The 20,313-nt window shown below is 41.8% G+C and overlaps 1 protein-coding gene across 14 annotated transcripts in view; it reads left to right on the top strand.

Annotated features, from left to right (window-relative positions):
* The window catches only part of SMARCA2 (SWI/SNF related, matrix associated, actin dependent regulator of chromatin, subfamily a, member 2), a 191,115-nt gene that overhangs the window by 156,695 nt on the left and 14,107 nt on the right, over window positions 1–20,313 (top strand). For 7 of the 14 annotated variants that reach the window (XM_021064291.2, XM_021064313.2, XM_021064332.2 and 4 more), the window contains 4 exons: window positions 6,305–6,358; window positions 15,815–15,920; window positions 16,356–16,457; window positions 18,050–18,182. In XM_021064291.2, coding sequence (XP_020919950.2) covers window positions 6,305–6,358; window positions 15,815–15,920; window positions 16,356–16,457; window positions 18,050–18,182 — 395 coding nt within the window. The remainder of the gene's footprint in view (window positions 1–6,304; window positions 6,359–15,814; window positions 15,921–16,355; window positions 16,458–18,049; window positions 18,183–20,313) is intronic. The other 7 variants (XM_021064340.2, XM_084986871.1, XM_084986881.1 and 4 more) reach the window with 1 other exon arrangement.

The raw sequence follows: 20,313 nt of genomic DNA, 5'->3' as shown, positions 1-20,313 counted from the left end.
CCTGACCCTCAGTTTCCTCATCCACAAAATGGAACGATTACTGTACTGGTCTCTAGAAGCATTTGGAGGATTCAGCTCTTTGAACAGTTTAATTATTAATAATTAGCCTGTCAGGGAGTTCCTGTTATGGCTCAGTGCTAACAAATCCGACTAATAGCCATGAGGACATAGGTTCAATCCTTGGGGTCTCTCTCAGAGGGTTAACTATCCAGCGTTGCCATGAGCTGTGGTCTAGGTCACAGCTCAGATCCCATGTTGCTGCGACTGTGGTGTGGGCTGGCAGGTGCAACTCCAATTTGACCCTTAGCCTGGGAACTTCAATATGCTGCACGTGTGGCCCTTAAGAAAAAAAGAATAATCAGATTTTCTGACTATTTATAACAAATCTGGTGGGTGAACAGAGCTCCAAGCACTATAAAGAAATTATCCGTGATGGTATGGTTTTCATCTTTTTGTTTCCAAAAACAGAAAATGCAGTTTCACTGGAGCATGTCTGTGGTTGTACTCTAGGGAGAGGATATTTAAATATTTCAACATTCAGACAGTGAATAGTTTGGTTCCTGCACCCACCCCCTTCTCCGGTTTTATTTATTTTACTTTTCCTTCTAAAGTACCCTGATAAGGCCCGTTCTATCAGTGCCCACATTTAGGTACATTCTGGATTCTGGGGAGTATGTTCTAAATTCTCTCCTGCTGCATGTTTCATGTATATTTCATGTTAGTGATCCTCTAGAAAAAAAGCACTTACTCTATTTATGTTTTTTTTATGTCTCTTGCCAAATTTGGTGTTCAAGTAGGAGGCACTCAAATTAGGAGGGCCTTAATTAGATACATCGTCATATTTTTGGTTGGTTTTAGAAAATGCTGCTGGGAAACCGTACCTCTCCATGTGTTGAGATTTTTGCACCAGTAAAGTCAGCTACTAATATAGTAACTCAGCCTACCTGTGAAAGAAATACCACCTGGACTAACCTCGCTCCCATCACCTCAGTCAAATGTTAGGGCTCTGACAGTTGTGTAGATTAGCAGCGTATTAAATAAGAACTGCCATCTATATTTAACTGATAAATAAGAATTAATTAGCTCTCATGAGACAGGTTTTTTTTTCCCCCCCCAAATTTCTTGCATGATTCTGGGACAGATGTATCTTTATTTTTTACAAAGAACTAGGATAATTTAAGTGTTTGTTTTTTGTTGCCTTTGTGTTCGGTGCCAGGCCTCATTTTTTTAAGGGGGGGGTACTTTAAAAAATGTGACCCCAAAAGGCCGATGATTCTGTGTGATTCACAAATGTAAAATCTTTCTGTGGTAATCACTGCTAAAGGTAGCACTGATCTGTTACCATTCCTACCATTTTGTCTCCCCAAAGAGAAAACTTGGAGTTCTCTTGTGGCGCAGGGGATTAGGGATCGGGAATTGTCACTACAGCAGCTTGGGCTCTACCCCAGGCCCAGGAACTTCCACATTTCATGGGTGTGGCGGAAAAAAAAAAAAAAAAGAACATTCGATCTCCAGTATTAGAAGGCTTTGTTTTGACTTGTTAAGCATGCTTAAGTAGAAGGCTTTTAAAATTACACTGTCAGTTTATATAATGTTCAACCTAAGATTCTTTATTTCTTTGAAAAGGGATTCATCCTATTTTGCTTCTAAACCCTTTCAAATCGCCCCTGTGAAGAGATACAGAGCGAGAGGCAGAAGAGGAGGTCTGGTGGAGCCGTTCCAAGTCTGGAGACGTGGCTTACAGTTACTTGGATAAGGAGAGAGATTCCTAGATAAGATTCTTAGCGGTAGAAGGGGTTTTAGCTCTGTCTGGTCCAAGTGCCCACAACCCAGATGTGTCCCCTGCACCGCCTCTAGCAGACCTTCACCTGACTTCGTGTAGACACCCCCAGTGTTACCTCGCTGTGGTAGAAAGCCGTTCATGACACTGAAGGGCAGCTCTAACCACAACAGGCATTTCCTATGTTAAAACAGACTCAACCCCGAGACTTGGAGCTATTTGTACTACTTGGAGCTTCAGAGAACCAATGTGTTCTCATTCCAGAAAAGTCCTGTAAAATATTTGTAAATGTATCTGCCTCAGGACCTTCTCCTTCAGGTCAAAACACCTCACCTGGCTACGTGGTTGATTCCTGGACTTCCACCATCCTGCCCCCCTCCCCGCTTAGACACATTTCACCTGCCTGGTTCCCATTTAAAACATGGCACCCACAGCTCTAGAGATATTTTGATGGTGGCTCATTGCATGGTGGTTGGCCGCCTTATTCTGGACACTGAAATTCTGCTAACCTAACTTGAGACTGTGTTAACTTTTTCCACCAAACTTGACTCACTGTTAACTCCCGTGAACATGTGGCTTGTTAAAAAACTCCCTCACCCCCAAACATACACACAACTCTTTTCTCACATGAATGCTGCCAGAGCTTACCCTTGAGCTAAGCCTCTGATGTTTTTGATCCTATTTCTACTTATTCTTGTTCCTATACAGTGTCATCTTACTGGTTTTTGTGTCATCATTCCAATGCAGTCTATTGAAGTAATGCTGAATGTGGTGCCTTTTTAAAGAAACCCATGTTTACTTGTCTTCCTGAGTTGTTGTCATCTGAAAATTTGCTATAAGCTATTGCTAAGAATCTTCTAAAGGGCAAAGGACAGGTTCTCTCTAACATGCTTCCAAACATCACTTCAGGTTGACACGAATTTATTCCTCTGTAATCTTTAAGTTGATGAACCATCTGTGAACTCACAGGACTATCATGCTATCATGTCGCTCACGTACATCTAGCCTTTCTCAAGGTTATCAAGAAAAGCTAAAACCAAGATATACCATGTCGGTGGCCTCTCCAATCCATCAACCTAGAAACCCTGCTGAAAGAATGAAATGAGGTTAGCTTGCCATGGCTTTTCTGAAAAGACCCCCTGCGGGTACTTAATGATGTTATTTATCTTCTCTAAATAGCCCCATGGCATCTGAACAGCTTCTTCTAAATCTTGACCCAGGGTCCGCATGGAGCACAGCTGGCTCACGTTCCCTTTCTCCTTTTGAAAGTAGGACTTATCTCTTAGTCTTCTGATTCCATTTCTATTCTCTGATTTCTCCAACATTGTGAGCAGAAGCAATCTACATACTCTTTCAGGTTGTAATTAGTTTGCAACTGGGCACCTGAACTCATTCGAAGCAGCCTGATCTGCCCAATTGACTCTCCTATCCATAGCTTTTGTTCAGCGTTTGTTAGGTTCACTTTTCAAATCTGAGCATTGTTCACCTAGCTGAAGAGTCTGGACACAGAATGTGAGGAGGTCATGGCCACCTCCTCTTCCTCTAGCAGTTGCTTGAAGACTATGGCAGGACCATGGTGCAAGACTGGGCCCTGCTGTCTGCAGAGGGTCTGGTCTTGCGGTTCAGCTCTGAGGATGCATGTGGAAAGAAGTAGGGAAGGCGGCACCCAGCAGAGCAGCTCCTCTGTTCCTTCCTCCCTGATGCCCTTCAGGTGCTGCTTTCTCTTCCACTTTCACAAGGCAAGACTGTCTTCTTCTTGCCCCTCGTTTTAACAAACCCTGCTCATACCTCTAGGAATGGCGAAAAGCCTCGGCTTGTCCTGAATCTTAACTTTCCCCACACTGTAGAGAATCATTCATTGATCCTGGAAATATTCATTGCTTGCCCCACTTCTTTCCAGCTCTGAGGGCCAGAGGGTAGAAAGGCTCCCAGAACTTGCCTGAGCTAGCCGGCCTTGTAGGGTGGGGTGGGGTGTTAGTGAACAGGTGGGTAGCCTGGGGGAGTCAGGGAAGGAGGGGGCATGTGAGCCCCTTAGATAAGCATGTGATAATATTGTCTCATGTGTTTGTGGCCACTTTGAGGGGAAGAAAATACTATCAGTACGTTTACTTGGGAAAAGAGAGCCAACCTTTCCTCCCATTACATTCTGGTACCTTCTAAGGACAGGATACTACAAACCTTAGGACTAAGTGTATTCGTTTAAATCCTTTATACAAATTCCTACATACAAATGAAAAGTCACTCAAATCATTTCCCACATTGTGAGTAAGGCTGAGCTACTCTTCTAAAGGCCAACAGTCAACCAATATTCCAGAAGGGATAGGCTCTCACTTTAAAAAGTTGCCTTTTCTTTTCTTTTTCTTTTTTTGGCCACCCCTCCTCATACAGAATTCCCAGGCCAGGGATCAGATCCGAGTTGCAGCTGCAGCAATGCCAGCTCCTTAATCCACTGTGCTGGGCTGGGGATCAAACCTGAGTCCCAGAGCTCCCAAGATGCCATTGATCCTGTTGCACCACAGTGGGAACTCCAAAAGTTGCCTTTTCTTATTCTGTCATTTTCTCTCCAAAGTGCTTTACTGAAGTGCATTTAGGTGTTTACTCTGTTGAAGGCATTCCCTCAGTTTTCATCATCCCGAGGCTTCTCTCCAAGGTGGTCTGATCATACCAGCTTTCAGACTGCCTTTTGAGAAGAGATTGGTAGTAATGCACATTTTTAAAGCCAGATCCACACCATTATTTAATATGCTTTTTTGTTTTGTCTGTGCTTTCTTCTAAGCCAGTCAGATTGCGGCCCCAAGTAGGTCTGTCCCCACATGCTCCTCATCAGAATCCTTTGAAGTTATTCTGCTGGAATCTCCTTTGTTCAGAGCCTCCCATCCCTGATGATGTAATCTCCTCAAGTCTCAGATCATAGAACCTACCCACCTTTGTCCGAAGTGTTTGTCCCTTCTGTAAAATGTCCACAGTAGTATGTGTCATCTCTAGGCTGCACATTCTGAGACAACCTGGTCTATCTCAGCTTCTGTCAAACCATCATCAATTCAGGGTCCCAAATGTGTAGTGAAAACAGCATTCCTGATCCTGCGCCTGATTCCTAATACTCCCTTAAATAGAGTTGCCTCAGTGTCTGGCCCAGGCCACCCACCACTTCCGTGCCGTCTGCATCTGGCCCTTAGCCATTATCGCTGGCCATGCCTGGCCGGCTGCATGCTTTCTGTTCCTCCTCCTGCTTTCTCTCCAAGGCTGGGTTTCCTTATGTTAGATGGGTACTTCAGAACTTGCAGTGGCTTTCACTACCTACCTGATGGTGATCAGACTTCCTACCGTGAGAAAGAGCCTTCCACAGTCTGGTTCTAGGACCTTCCATACTTCATTTTCCAACATGCAGCTCTCCCTTGTATGTTAGACATTCTAGCTGACTCTCTATTTCCAATGGAGCCTGCACTTTGGCTGGGTTTATGCTTTGCCCTCTCAGCAGCAGCATCCCCTGTTCTCCCAGGGCAAAACTGGCAGTGGCTCTGAGAAGGGATCTATAAGTGGCCAGACACACGCTGTGTGTGCCAGAGGCTCTGTCTTTGCCTAGAGTAAAATCTAGAGGGGCTGGAAGGCTTTCCCAAGGTCCCTCACCCCTCTCAGCCACTTCCGTGCCACCACACAGAGGGACATCAGTAGAGCAGTTTCAAAATCCTTAACAGAAGAGACTTCCCTAGAGGCCTACAGGTGGCCCAGAGACCCTTGGTGGTTGATGGTCATTTCCAGTTGAAGATCATTAACTTGGTGATCTACTGGAAGACAGTGGAGTTCTGGGAAGTAGGGCCAAGATGGTATTCAGAAACCCAGTTAGGGAGTTCCCTTGTGGTTCAGCAGGTTAAGGATCCAGTGTTGTCACTGCTTTGGCTGGTGTCACCACTGTGGCATGGGTTCGATCCCTGGCCTAGGAACTTCCACATCCTGTGGGTATGGCCGAAAAAGGGAAAGAAAGCTAGTTAGGCTGTGGTTTGGTGCACCCTCTGTGTGCTGGCTGCTCTAAGAGAATACAGGATCCTATTAAATTTTCACAACAATTTTCTGAGGTAAGTATTGTATTGTCCCCATTTTGCAAGTGAGGAGCTAGACGCGGATAAGCTAAAGTTCCATACCTAAGACTACCCCCGACCCCTACCAAGCAAATGCTGCCAGTCTTCCCCTCACTGCCTGTAGGACAATGGATGGAGGTAAATGTGCAGAGTGAAATGGAACCAGAGCAACAGGTATTCACATGTTCCGGAGAAGCAGGAAAAGTCCCCAGAGAGGTTTGGAAGGCTTTTCTTTTTTATTTCTCCATTTCTAGAGGATAGATTTTTTTCAGAATGAGATGTCCAGCATAACACTGTGTGACCTTCCCAACTATTCCATGAGGCAGGCAAGGCAGGTAGGTGAGGAACATAACATGAATTAGCCCAGGTCGCCCGACCTCGGAGGAAGGAGCCTGCTGGGACGCGGACCCGGGTCTTCTGACTCTAGTGTTCTTTCTACTCTACGCAGGTGTAACGTGGAGAAGGTGCCCAGTAATTCTCAGTTGGAAATAGAAGGAAACAGGTCAGGATCTGTCTTGTATTCCCATGTCTCTGAATACAGGTATTCCTTGGTCCACAAAACAGACCGATGCCTAAGGACTTGGCCTTTGGAAGCAAACACCCCTCTCCAATGGCCTCCTGATCACCCCTCCTCGGAGTGGGAGACGGAGACACGGATATTCTCAAACACCTGCCGGGGCTTTTGACGCTGTTTGTGATGTGCTTTGATTTGGGTGCGTCCATCCTGTAAGTGCACTTCTTACCAGGAGGCCAGGAGCCACCACCAGCAGGACAGTCCTACCTGCATCACTTGGAGATGGGTCTCTGTTGCTTTCCCTCCCTTCCAGCGCAGCTTCTGTCTTAACATCACACGCAGGCCTGTTAACTCCGTATTGTCTTGGTTTTTGAAGGTTAATGAAAAGCACCTGGGGTGCCTGGCTCTCCCGCAGCGCCATGAAGCTGTGTGCACTTGGCAGCTGCCTGTGACATTCTGGAGTCAGTCATGTCTGCGTGGAGGGGGGCGGTGTTCAGGGTGTGACTTCTGGGTTTCCCTGTCATGTGTGGTCCTAGGCATCTCAGGCAATTCAGCTTAATCTCTGTGTGCCTCTGCTTCTGTTGGGTGGAAAACAGAAATGCTTTTTTCCTAGAGGTTTTGTGAAAATGAGATGATGTTTGTCAAGAGAGAGCGAGGGATGTACATGATCTGCCAGGGTTAGGAGTTGTTATTAATATATTGAAAATAACATTTCTTTGCCCCTTTCAATTGAAACAGTAACATTCTTTATGGCATTTTTCCCCCTTACTAGAAGAGGACCTACTATAGGGCCAGGAGGAAAAAGCAGGGAGGCTGTATCCTGTATTTCAGAATGAATGCTATCACCAGTTGTGGCCTTCCCCTTTATATAGGGAGGTTAAACGTGGGGGTGATTTGTATCTCACCTGTACGTGTGTGGAGGTGAAACTGTCAGGCAAGATTGTCAAGTTTTAGTATTTCTTATTAGTCTTCAGTAAACAATGGTCAATCCTGGAAGCTAGACACACAAACCATAGGGTATACTAAGAGATGTCGAAACTTGTCTTCTGTTTTTGCCATTGTGAGAAGGAACTCAGTCTGGATTTGAATTTCCGAATTGAAACAGGAAACACTTAACCTGATTATTTGGGGCTTGAAATAACGAACTATCATAGTAAACCTTCCCACCGCAATGATGTAGAAAGGAGGCATTATAGTCTAAAAGGTATGATGTAGGCTAAGCCCCATCGTGAACAAAAACAGGCATAAGCACCTTCACCCTACTTCCCCTCTTCCATCAAAATAGTCATGTGACCATCAAAAGTGGATCAGTAACTTTAAAGGTTATTAAGAGCCCCTAATGTCATGCATGAGCTTTCTGAGGAGATGAGATGACCGTATATTGTTAGGACCCAGACAAACCTTTTTACCGAAGACTCATTTAAACGGTAATTTTCAGAGGCATAGACAGGGCTTGACATTTGCTTGCTCAGGACTCTTCAGAGTCTCTCTGGTCCCTTCCTGCCACGTATGTTTCCTTTCCCCAGAAGCCCCAGTTTAAGACATACTGTTCAGAGCTTGCATTGTGATTAACTTTAAAAAATTAAAAAACTCCTCCAGGTTTTCAAAAGCAATGAGCATTTTCTTCATGTCAGTTTCTGTGCAAGTATTGAGAGTTGCGGGTGGGGGGAATGAATGACGTAGAGTGCCTTAAAGCATAGATGGAGAGAGCTATATACAGGAATATTGCAGATATACTGTATGAAAAAAGTGTATGCCGAGCGTGGGAGGGTAGGAGTGGGGAGAGCAAAGTCAGTTGGTGGCTTATGGGTGGAGTAAGAACCCCCCGAGTAGACCTGGGGGGAGGGAGGGGCCTGGGCATTCAGATCCATATGTGTAGGAAGAGGTGTGGAAAAGCAGAACCCCCTCTAGAGACCATGCATGTCTCAGTATCAGGCACAATGGAAGAGGGCCATAGCATGGGGCACAAGTATGCTGAGGTATGACTGACAGGTATCAAGGGCAGACCAGATGCCAGAGGAGGAGGAGGAAAACTTTATAAAGATAACTCCTGGATCTCTGTCCTGATGGTAAGTGAATGTGGTGCTGTTTGCACTTAGAGAAAGAAATACAGGTGGAAAGAGGTAGCACATGGTACCTAGCCCCACATACTCCATCCCAGGAAATCTAAATTCTCTCCATGGCTATTAACAGCCGTTAATGTTGTGATTATGTTGTTAGTATCGACAGTCCCTTCAGGACCAGCCAAGAAGCTCTTTTAGACAAAATTTATTTTTAGCAACATTGGCATCAGACATTCCGTATTTCTTTATTGAAATGGGGGAGGGAGTCTGTGGCCAGATCTCAGGCTCAAGCCCCTTTGCCTTTAATAAGATTACAGAGAAATCATCATGAAAGGGAAGTGTGACCAAGTAGATATACTTAGAGAATCTTAGCCCTTCACAAGGTGAAGGGCTTGTCTTCATTTATTTTGTTTGGAGACTCTGGGCTCAGCCACAGGGTCTGCAGTCTCTCCCGGGTAGTGGCAGCCTGGTGCAGTCAGAGTCTTGAATGATGTCCAGCGTGCCACTTCCTCAGAGTGTAGTCCTCACACTGTCTGGTCCTAGAGCTTCTTGGAGATTTCCCGGTGCCGTGAGAAGTTCTGGGGAGTTGTGCTGGAAAGCGGCCTGTTGAACTTGATTTAACCCAGCATTTCCCAGACTCATTTGACCAGTAAAGCCCCCCCCCCACTTTAGGGAACACTATTAATAATCCGTTCGGCTCGTGTTCCGTGGGAAATGCTGTTCCAGTGGGAAATGCTGACTTAGAGCTCTGGGGTTGCATTTAGTCCAGGGAGAATCAGCTCAGGAAAATGTGGATTCCACGACTTGATTTTGCCCTCATGACAAGTATTGATACTTTCAGATGTCTGTTGAAAAGGGCTGCTTTGATTCCTGGTGACCTGACACTTACTTATGATGCTCAACCAATTATACCCACATACAGCAGGTGGGCAGCCTGCAAATACACTTGGCTGGTCTGCTTTCTGAGGCACAGAAGGCCTCCCTGAGGCTTCCAGCATCAGCCTGGCCCGGGAACCCAGGGTCTCTGCCTCTCAAACCTTCAGGACAACCAGCATCAATGACCTCTCTCTGAAGGAGGGGAGGCAATCCCAACTGGAAACAATAAAACAGATTTTCTTACAGGGCTGATAGACTGTTGTCAAAACCGCTGTCTATGTCTTTTGATTAAAAATGGATTGCTCTGAAAAAAGGCAGTTATTCGGGCTTAGATACTCTTGTATATTCATGGGAAAAATATTCCTCCTCCTTAAGAATTTGCTAAGACAGCCATTATAGAAAAAAGTGGTGGTCTGGGTACCTGCTAGTACACACACACACACACACACACACACACCTTTAACTAAGTGACATTTGGGATCTACAGCACAGGTAGGGAGGCATCTGATTTTATTGGCCTGCGAAAGCTTTGCGCTCTTGAGTTTGATCACATTTCAGCCAAAAGCTTTAAAGTTTTTTGTTTTGGTTTGGTTTTTTTTTTTTTTTTTACCATTACAAAGTAGAGACCCCAGGAAGGATCAAAGGACAGAATATTTAGTGGAAGGGGAGTGAGTCTTACCTTTGAAAGGAAGATATCCTCCGAGTCACTTCCAGATCTGTAAGGTCAGCTGACAAAGGCTGGAGACATGGCTGACCAAGGAAGCAGAATTCCATTGAGACAGGTGGACAGTTAGAATTCTCTACCTACACCTGCTGTGATGAAATGTTGTGAGAAAAAGGGAAGAAATTAGACATTTTGAGTCGGTATTTCTAAAAAGTCAGGTGACAGATGATAAATCTTCTCAAACATCTCCTACAATCCATATCTAAATAAACAAGTAAACAAATAATACCCTGAGTCTTATCTCCTGATGATCATTCTGATTTGTAGTAATAAGTTCAATGAGAGAATTCTAAAGGAATAAGTAGGAATTTTATACAGTAGATTCCATTGGTTGTAATACAATAAATAAATTTTTTATGGAATTATTCTATCTGGCTTCATATGGGAGAGTTAAAAAAGGTGCCACCTGATGTACTGTGCTGTTTATGGTGATATAAATGAAGGTTGCTCATATGCCCCTCAGACGACATTTCTCTGGGAAAAATCAAATAGATTTTTGACTTACAGCATGTTTTCAAAGAAGGTAACTCATAAAACTGTTTGAGGCCTACTTTATTTATGGATGATAAGATGGTTCCAAATTACATTAGGTTGTAAATCTTCATTTTGTTGAACAAGAGTACATTATTATTAATGTTTATTTATGCTCTGGTATTTCTTCTTCTGGTCCTTAGCTCATGCCTTTTTAAAAACCTATCTGAAGTTGTATTGCATTTATAATTTGATGTCCTGTTTTTTGTTTTTTTTTTCTCCCATGGAATGTCAATGCATTTTTCTGTTTTTTAAGGTACATAATTTAAAAATACATAATTTTAGACTCTAGCATTCCATTACTTGTTTTTCCCCTGATTGTTCAACATTCTGACTGCTTTAAATAATGCTGTGATGAACATCTTTACATGTACACATGAAATATATATATATACACACACACACACACACACATACACATCTTTATCCATATTTCAGCCTAGAGTAGATTACCAGCAGCAAAACCACACATCAGAGTGTGATTGCACTGAACTCTTGTTAAAGGCTTGGTGCTTCTCTTATTGAGCTGAGCAAGCCCTTTAAGTCACCTAACATTGGGACATTTACCTCGCATTAACCTGATGTAACTTCATTTTGGTTGATGACTCAGGCACATTAGATATCTAGTCCTTAGCACAACCCGTAGGGTGATTCTTAACAGCTATCCAGTCTACTACCAAAAGCAAGTCTACCCTCATCCCTTTCTCTTTTGCAGCCACCTCTTGTGTATGCTTCAAGAAGCTGGACAGTCAGTTTTCCAAGCTTATTAGGAAGACTGATTCTTCTCAGTCAATTCTCAGTAAGACTCAGATGAGTGGTCTCAGTAGTGAATGCAGAGTACTGGTGACTCTGACACCCATTTTGTGACTGGCTCAGGTTTCTGGGGATTCTCCAGCTAAGTAGGGTGCTATTCAGGTCTAAGTGCATTTTTCAGTGCTATTTATTAAACTCTAATATGACCCTGAAAAAAAGGAAACATGCTTTCCCCTACTGCCCTCCAATGCTGACCCAGTTTTAATGGTTTTTCTTCCCAAGTGATTTCTTAGGCTTGATTCCTTTAGGACTGCAGTAACTTTTCTGTAATAACTCTTCCCACTACCAGTGGGGATTCTAGATCATGACATCATTTCCTTAAGGAGGCAAGATAACCACGTTTTTATATTCATTAACTAATATAAACAAAACCTATTTCAGCTTTAGTTAAGGTTGCTTTTTCGGAGGGGTCCATTAGAAATTCTTGGCAACAGATCAGCTTTGGCAGGTAAAAAGAAAAATCCTAAAGCAGCCCCACACACCCCCAGCCTCCAAAGGAAAAAAAAAAAAAAAAAAAAGACTCTCAAACAGTATCATATATTCTTGGCTTGGGCTTGTTGGAATACTAGCCAGCATTTTAAAGGAGCAGGTTTCTTAGCTAGTTTTTGTCTTCTGCACTCTTTCAGTTTGACCTAAACTATAATGAAAGTTAAAATGGATATTTACGTGATATTTATACTGTCTGTAGTCGTCATTTTAAAGTCATTGTAGTAGAGATGTGAAGTTCTTGGCATTTGGTTTGGGAAGGCAATGGGAGAAAAACTGGTTCCCAAATGAAGCCTAGCAAAACAAATCTCCTGTGTGTGTGTGTGTGGTAGGACTTTTCTGTGAAAACATCACCCTGTGTCCCTTTGCCCTTTCACCCCTGTGGAGGAGAGGAAATATGTTTGCCCAGCAGCACCTATAAACTCTTAAGTGCAGTGGGTTTCTTTACACTCGTATTTTAGGTTATTCTCTTCCCACACACATGCTATGTCTTATCAGGGCCACATTTCTTATTCTTTGCTGGAACACTGGATGCAATAAGTCTGAAATCAGACCATTTTGGAGGAGTGGGACAGGTAGCATTTTTGTCATGGCAAGCAGCAACACTTTGAGATAACGATTTATGCTTAGGCCTTAAGTGTGTAAAATGACATAATGGAAAATACCTTGGAGGTAGGATAAGCATTTCAACAGAAACGGAACCCCTTTTGCAAACCATTGTACAATTAGTCCATTGTTCTGTACTTAAAAAAAAAAATTTTGTTTCTGTCAGTGAAAAATAGTGTTTGAAAAGATATATTGAAAAAGCCTTTGCTCAGCTTAAGTTTGAGAAAGAAATGCCAAGAATTCAAAACTCTACAGGCTGCTTCAGTTACTTTTTTTTTTTTAACTTACTTTAAAACAAAACAAAACAAAATACATTTAATTTAGGGGCAAATAAGTCACTATAGCGATCATTTGCAAGCAGTCCTACTGCCCCAGTGCATTCTATGGGTGATGTCTTCCAAAACCACCTGACCTTTCCCAACCAAGCTTTGCCTCTGAAAGAGCTGGGGGAAGGAGTTTAAGTATATGTGAAGTGTTCCTACCCTCTGTGGAGGAGAGGAAAAACAACCTAGGTGGAACTAAGTTCAGAGCAGAGAGGCACCAAGAGTTGGTTAAATATTGAGCAAGATTTCTTCCATTTTCATGGAGGAAGGGTTCTTGCTCCTGGGTGGGTAGTGGAATATTTGAAGGGAAGAGAGGATAGAGAACATTCCAGCCAATGGAGTGAGAGTTGGGCAAGGCTGGAGACTTGGAATTAGCTGTAAAATGGCCATGGCATGGGACTTTTGGTCCATGGGAGAGAGGCTGTTCTGACCAGAAGGGTCAGGTCATCAGTACAAACTGTGTTTGCAGAGAAGGAGCTGAGGAGACATTCAGAAGCCAGACTAAGGGGTCTGAATGAAGATGGTTCCAACGGAGCCACAAGAAGACTTCCTTAGATGGATTCCCTGTCCTCCTTCAACTCATGCCTTCGGTTTTTAGGAGGGGGAATAAAGGAAGTGGGATAGGACTATTAAGCCATGTGAGCCCTTATTTTTGAAAGAATAAATTTACGTCATTTTACAGTATTGGCGCTGAGTCTCAGAACATTCAGCTCTCTCCTTTGTAAGCACAGATAACTCTGGACTTGTCTCCTTATAGGGTCTAGAATTTCTATGACCTGACAGGACAGGACCTCAGACCAAGATTGTTTTAGCCATTTTGCTCATTTTGAAAAGAGCTTTAGGAAGTTCCCACTGTGGCTCAGTGGTAATGAGCCCAACTAGTATCCATGAGGACTTGGGTTCGATCCCTGGCCTCTCAGTGGGTAAAGGATCTGGTGTTGCTGTGGGCTGTGGTATAGGTCACAGACATGGCTTGAATCCCGTGTGGCTGTGGCTGTGGCTGTGGCCAGCAGCTGTAGCTCCAATTTGACCCCTAGCCTGGGAACGTCTAAATGCCGCAGGTATGGCCCTAAAAAGCAAAAAAAGAAAGAAAGAAAAGAAAAGAGCTTTATTATACTCTTGGTGCAAACTGCTTATTTCTTATTTCACTGGTAGCATAGATGAAATTAAGAGTATGTCCATCACAGGTGTACAAAGCAAAGATGTACTTGTAATCCCTCAATAGAAAAATGACACCATCTGTTGGCAATGTAGAAAACGACACTGAAGATGCCAAGGAGGGTCAGGCGTTAAATCCAAGATTACAAAGAGGTCTGACTCTGTTGCTAGGGTATAAAGAATGCTAATTATAAATATGTTACTGATCGAAATAGAAAAATGGCTATCTATAAATTGCTCTCATTGCCTTTCAGATATTCATTTTCAAACTGGTAAAATGTTTATGTATTTAAGTCTCAGAATGGGAGACAAAAAAAGAACAGACCAGAGATGTATGTATATCACCTCTGTTGAAGGTGACAGCAAAGGAAACTAGTTTTTGTCATATACTATGTGTTGTCATTTATGGCAGTACAAATGAATTTCTCAACCTGGTAGGGGGGCTGAGGGTGAGAGAACACCTTAGTTCTTGCCACAATAATCTTAAAATCCAGTTTCCTGTTAAACTGCAGTCTTCTTAAACCTTTTGTGTTGGACCTTGGTTTTAATATTCATCAGGCCCATATATTCATTGAAAAATAAAACAAAACACTGACCAAGTAGCACAGAAAAACTCGCCCATCCCCTTGACAGGATTTTCAGTTAATTTATGCAGGCCCCTTTGCACTTCAGCATTTTCCCCACTGGTTGCTAGGCAACCATTTGAGTTACTGCGCATGCCTTTTTTATGATAACTGTCATTATGATTATTTTTTAATTATACGCCTGGGACCGTGGATTAAAACAGCATATTGTCACTCATTCTCTGCCGCTGCTTCTAACATTCTCACACACTCCTAGAATCACCTTCCAAAATTTACATGGCAGTGATTTGTGTTTTTTTTTTTTTTTTTTTTTTCTGGCTTCACAAAGGAAGTAGAGATGGCATCATAAGGGAAGCAAGATTTTTGTAAAAAAAAATGACTATACCATATCTCCTGAGCTGTTATTGATCTGGATAGGCTGAGTCAGATATTAGGATCCTAGACTAAATTATGAATATCTTGTTCCTCTGACCATGTCTGCTTCTAACATTAAGTGATGTTAAATGCTTATATTGCTTTGTAGTCTGTTTCTGAAAATTACAGAATGCTAAGCGTGTGTTGCCATTCAGCGTGCTCTCAAATAAAGCTACCGTGAATTTGGGGGTGGGTATAGCACTAATCCCAGGAACAGGAGGCAGCCACACTTGCTAGACATCTTTCTTCTTTTCTGCACAAATTATTCCACATGGAACACAGGTGAGAGAGAGGGGTTCCTCCGGCAAATAAGATAAAGGTATGTGTGGTTAACAGTATGTAAAAATGCTCTAAAAGGAATGCGACCAGAAAGATATAGTCCCAGGTACATACAAAAGCATTGCATTTTGAGTTTCCAGGGTGTATTCTAACACAGTATTTTTCTGAATATAAAGTGAATTTGGAAAACAAGGGAGTATGAAAATAAAGTCAGTGGATTCATTTATTTTTTTTTTAAATCAACTCAGTTACTACTCATTTAGAAATGGAAATTTTGGTGGAATAGGCTATTTTAAATATTTGTATCAAAATGAAGGGGAGAGATTCACTCTGAAAGAGAAATCCATGCATTCCCATATGTATGACAGAAATGGGGACCTAATGGTATTTTAATGGGATTCTGAAGTTAGCACCAGGGGCATTAATCTCCAGCACAGTTACAGGATTCTCCTTGATTTTAAGAGCCCCATGCTTATATGCATGGGATGTCATTTGCTTTTTTTTTTTTTTTTTTCTGAAATAAAAGACAAGTTTTTCTTAAGAGTGCATAATCTGTTATGTTTTTGTGTATTTCTCCCATCCTACAGTTCAGGGCGACAGCTCAGTGAAGTCTTCATTCAGTTACCTTCAAGAAAAGAATTACCAGAATACTATGAATTAATTAGGAAACCAGTGGATTTCAAAAAAATAAAGGTAGATCTTTCATTTACAAACTTTTTTAAAGTAGAAGTATAAATTCATTGAAATGATGATGTCAGACGGGGACACACCTGTCTGACCGCCACTGATGCCCATCCAGGGCTTGGCACTAAAAAGGTTAAGATGTCCTTGTGCCTTTAAATGGATGCTATTTATTTAATCATTCTAATGAGAGCTAATATTGGCTATAAGTGCATTTTGTTTAAGAAGTTTCAGGCTCCTCCCTCTACCCCACTGTTGCTCCTGGTTCCCATCCAATGTTCCTAAGAAGAAATATGAGGGGGAATGTGGTCTCTGTGCAGTCCACTGCCTTAATGGGACTGTCTGCTGGGAAGACAAAGGGAGAATCAGGCTTTGTTAACCAAGTAATGATTGTGGCATCTCTCCCCCTCCCCCCATTACCTCTGTTTTATCCAAAATTCTCATCAGGAAAGAATTCGTAACCATAAGTACCGAAGCCTGGGTGACCTGGAGAAAGACGTCATGCTTCTCTGTCACAATGCTCAGACGTTCAACTTGGAGGGATCCCAGGTGAAAAATGTTTAACATGCTTATATTCATTTAAGTAAAATAGTTCATTTGCTCCTATTGCTACTATCCTGGAAGAAGATGAGGAATTATCAAAGCCTGTATGTTCCCTGGTGCCTGTGTAAGCAAATTGAGGCTTTGGGGCAATTTCAAATTCATGCTGGCTCCTTTGTACCACAGCTATGCTAGCTCCTACTCACGCTTCCCTTAAAGGATTGGCCTCTAATCAGAGGAGGAATTTAAGTAAATAACTTAATGTAATGTTTAAAGGCTGGAGGTACAGTTTTGACTTTTATAGAGGTGGTGTATTTGAGTATGTTTACCTTGATTTTTCTGATTTTACTTTGAATCAGGAGCTGAAACTGTTGTGATTTAAAAAAAAAGTATAGAAAAAAGATAATCATTGCCCTATTGATTACAAAGAAATGTTCTTTATCAGGTCAATTGCAATTCTCTTTACTCTTCCTTCCCTGTAGTCTGCAAGTGTAAGAATATATAAGTGACACTCTGAAAATAACTAGGCGGAGAACACTTTTCACTTTAATTACACCTCAATTTCTATCTGAATTTCTGGTCTAATGCTCTCATCCCGGTGAACTAGAAAGAACAAGAAGAGAGTCAGTGTCTGCCAACCAATACAGTGTCAAGCCACCAGCAAATTCCTTAAGCATCTTTCCTGATCTGGCTTTTTTATCTTCATGTCAATTCCAGGCACCTCGTTCAAGAACATGGGACTCCTCAGAATATGCCTTGAACAGACTATTACATTTCCGGTTAACAGGACTGAATAGATAGGAGTGTTATTTTAACCCAAACAATAGGTCTGGAAAGCAAGCCTTCTCTTTTCAAGACACTCTTTCGAAAAAATTTAAGATGAAAACTAGGGTTCCTGCTGTAGCGTGGGTTCAGTTCCTGGCCTGGGAACTTCCACATGTGGAGGCATGGCCAAAAAAATTTTTTTAATTGAAATGTTGCTTTACCACAGTATTTGGTTGTTTGGGTTTTTTTTTTTTTTTTTTTTTTTTTTTTTTTTTTTTTTGTCTTTTTGCCTTTTCTAGGGCCACTCCCATGGCATATGGAAGTTCCCAGGCTAGGGGGCTAATCAGAGCTGTAGCTGCCAGTCTACGCCAGAGCCACAGCAACACCAGATCCAAGCCATGTCTGCGACCTACACCACAGCTCACTGCAGCACCAGATCCTTAATCCACTGAGCAAGGCCAGGGATTGAGCCTGAAACCTCATGGTTCCTAGTCGGATTCGTTAACCATTGAGCCACAATGGGAACTCCAAGAAACAGTTTTATAAATACTACTCTTGCTATCAAAAATGAGAGGGTACCTTATGAAAGAGCGCCTTTCCCTCTCAAACATGTGCACACACATTGAAATCATTTCACCTGCATGCTGACTTGTTCCTATGAAAATATGGGTATAGATTTGAGTTCAGTGTTTTCCTGCAGGTGTAGACACTCACATTGACATTTCTACTAATATTCACCTAAGATAAAGCTGGGATGTTGCATAAGGATAGACTTCCATTGTGAGTCTCGGGCCCTCAGCTTTCAGTTTTTAACAGGTGCCACTTTGACCCTTTAGATCTATGAAGACTCCATCGTACTACAGTCAGTGTTTAAGAGTGCTCGGCAGAAAATTGCCAAAGAGGAAGAGAGCGAGGACGAAAGCAATGAAGAGGAAGAAGAGGAAGATGAAGAGGAGTCAGAGTCAGAGGGTAAGTCCAGGCATGTGGTTTGCCTTTGTCTTTGCCCTTGGCCGCCTGCATTGATGTTTCCACAAATGCTAACAGGGCAAACATTCAAGTCCAGCAGATATGGATTCCAGGGCTTGGGCTTCCTTGTCCTTGCTGAGCAAGGATCTGAAGAGTACTTAACCCTTTTCAAGCTCAGTTTCCTCCTCTATAAAACTTAAGGTGCTAAAAACTATGCCAAGAGCTTAGCACATGACCCAGCTGACAGCAAACACTGAACGTTGCCTTTGGAAATCAGTGTAATATATATCTTCTACCAACCTTAGTGTTTATACCACCTGTGGGGGGCCTGAGAGTCAGCATTTCTGACAGGTTCGCAGGGGATGCTAATGTGGCTGGACCCAGAACCCCACTTTGAGAACCACCACTTAGGAAATAATTGTCAAACTCTGGTCCATTTTATAGGCATGGATCAGATATGGATCCTATATATTTTTTTAAATTCCTAGTTTAATCTTTTTAATTTCTTAAATTTTATTGAAGTATAGTTGATTTACAATGCTCTATTACTTTTTGCTGTACAACATGGTGATTCAATTATACATAAACACATTCATTCTTTTTCAGATTCTTTTCCCATATAGGTTATCACAGAATATTGAGTTCCCTGTGCTATACAGCAGGTCCCCAATGACCCTCTATTACCTATACAGTAGTGTGCATACGCCAATCCTGAACACCTAGTCCATTGCTCTCATAATGGTGTATGATCCTTGTAATGGATTATTAGATTAGGTTTGTTAGTGTTAGGTTGAGGATTTTTGTGTCTAGGTTTATCAGTGATATTGGCCTATAATTTTTATGTGGCATCTGTGCTGGTTTTGGTTTTAGGGTGATGGTGATCTCATAGAATGAGTTTGGGAGGGTTCCTTCCTCTGCAATTTTTGGGAAAAGTTTTCAGAAAGATAGATGTTAACTCTAAACATTTTTTGGAATTCATCTTAGACTTTTGTTTGTTAGAAATTTTCAAATCACAGTTTCAATTTCAGTACTTGCGATTGTTCTGTTAATTTTTTCTGTTTCTTCCTGCATCAGTCTTGTACCTTTGAAAGGATTTTTCTGTTTCTTCTAAGTTGTCCATTTTATTTATTGCATACAGTTGCTTATATCTGTTATGATCCTTTGTTTTTACAGGTGTCAATTGTAACTTCTGTTTCAGTTCTAATTAATTTGAACCCTCTCCCTTTTTTTTTTGTGATGAGTCTGGCCAAAGGTTTATCAAGTTTATCTTTTCAAAGAACCAGCTTTCAGTTTCACTGATCTTTTTCTGTTGTTTTGTCTCTATTTCATTTATTTCTGCTCTGATATTTACGATTTCTTTCCTTCCACTAATCTTGTGTTTTGTTTGTTCTTTTTCTGTTTGCTTTAGGTGTAAGATTAGGCTGTTTATTTAGGGTTTTTCTTGTTTTGCTATAAACCTCCCTCTTAGAACTACTTTCTCAATGTCCCTAGGTTTTGGATTATTGTGTTTTTGTTTTCATTTGTCTCTAGGTATATTTTTTCCCCCTTTGATTTCTTCAGTGATCTATTGGTTGTTTAGTAGCATATTGTTTAGCTTCCACATATTTGTGTTTTTTGCAGTTTTTTGCCTTGTAGTTGCTTTCTATTTTCTTAACTTGACCAAGCCTTGATTTGTGGCCCAGCATGTGATCTATCCTGGAGAATGTTTCATGTGCACTTGAGGAGAATGTGTACTCTGCTGCTTTTGGATGGGATGTTCTGTAAATATCTATTAAGTCTATCTGGTATAAAGTATCCTTTAAGGACTGTGTTTCCTTATTGATTTTCTGTCTGGCTAGTCCTCCCATTGATGTATGAGAAATGTTAAGGTCCCCCACTATTATTGTGTTACTGTAAATTTCTCCTTTTATTGCATTTATTTCCATTTGCCTTACATATGGAGGTGCTCCTATATTGGATGCATATATATTTACCATTGTCATATATTCTTCTTGGATTGATCTCTTGATCATTGTGCAGTGTCCTTCTTTGTCTCTTTTAACTGTCTTTGTTTTATTTTTTATTTATTCATTTTTTTTTTTATTTCTTGGGCCGCTCCCGCAGCATATGGAGGTTCCCAGGCTAGGGGTCGAAT

The sequence above is a fragment of the Sus scrofa genome, chromosome 1 (assembly GCF_054392235.1).
Source record: "Sus scrofa isolate SSC_HxYL_T2T_F1_AM1 chromosome 1, Sscrofa_HxYL_maternal_Yorkshire_Landrace_v2.0, whole genome shotgun sequence".
NCBI classification, from domain to species: Eukaryota; Metazoa; Chordata; class Mammalia; order Artiodactyla; family Suidae; genus Sus; species Sus scrofa.
The sequence above is the reverse complement of the archived record's forward strand: the minus strand, read 5'-3'. Positions and strand labels throughout refer to the sequence as shown.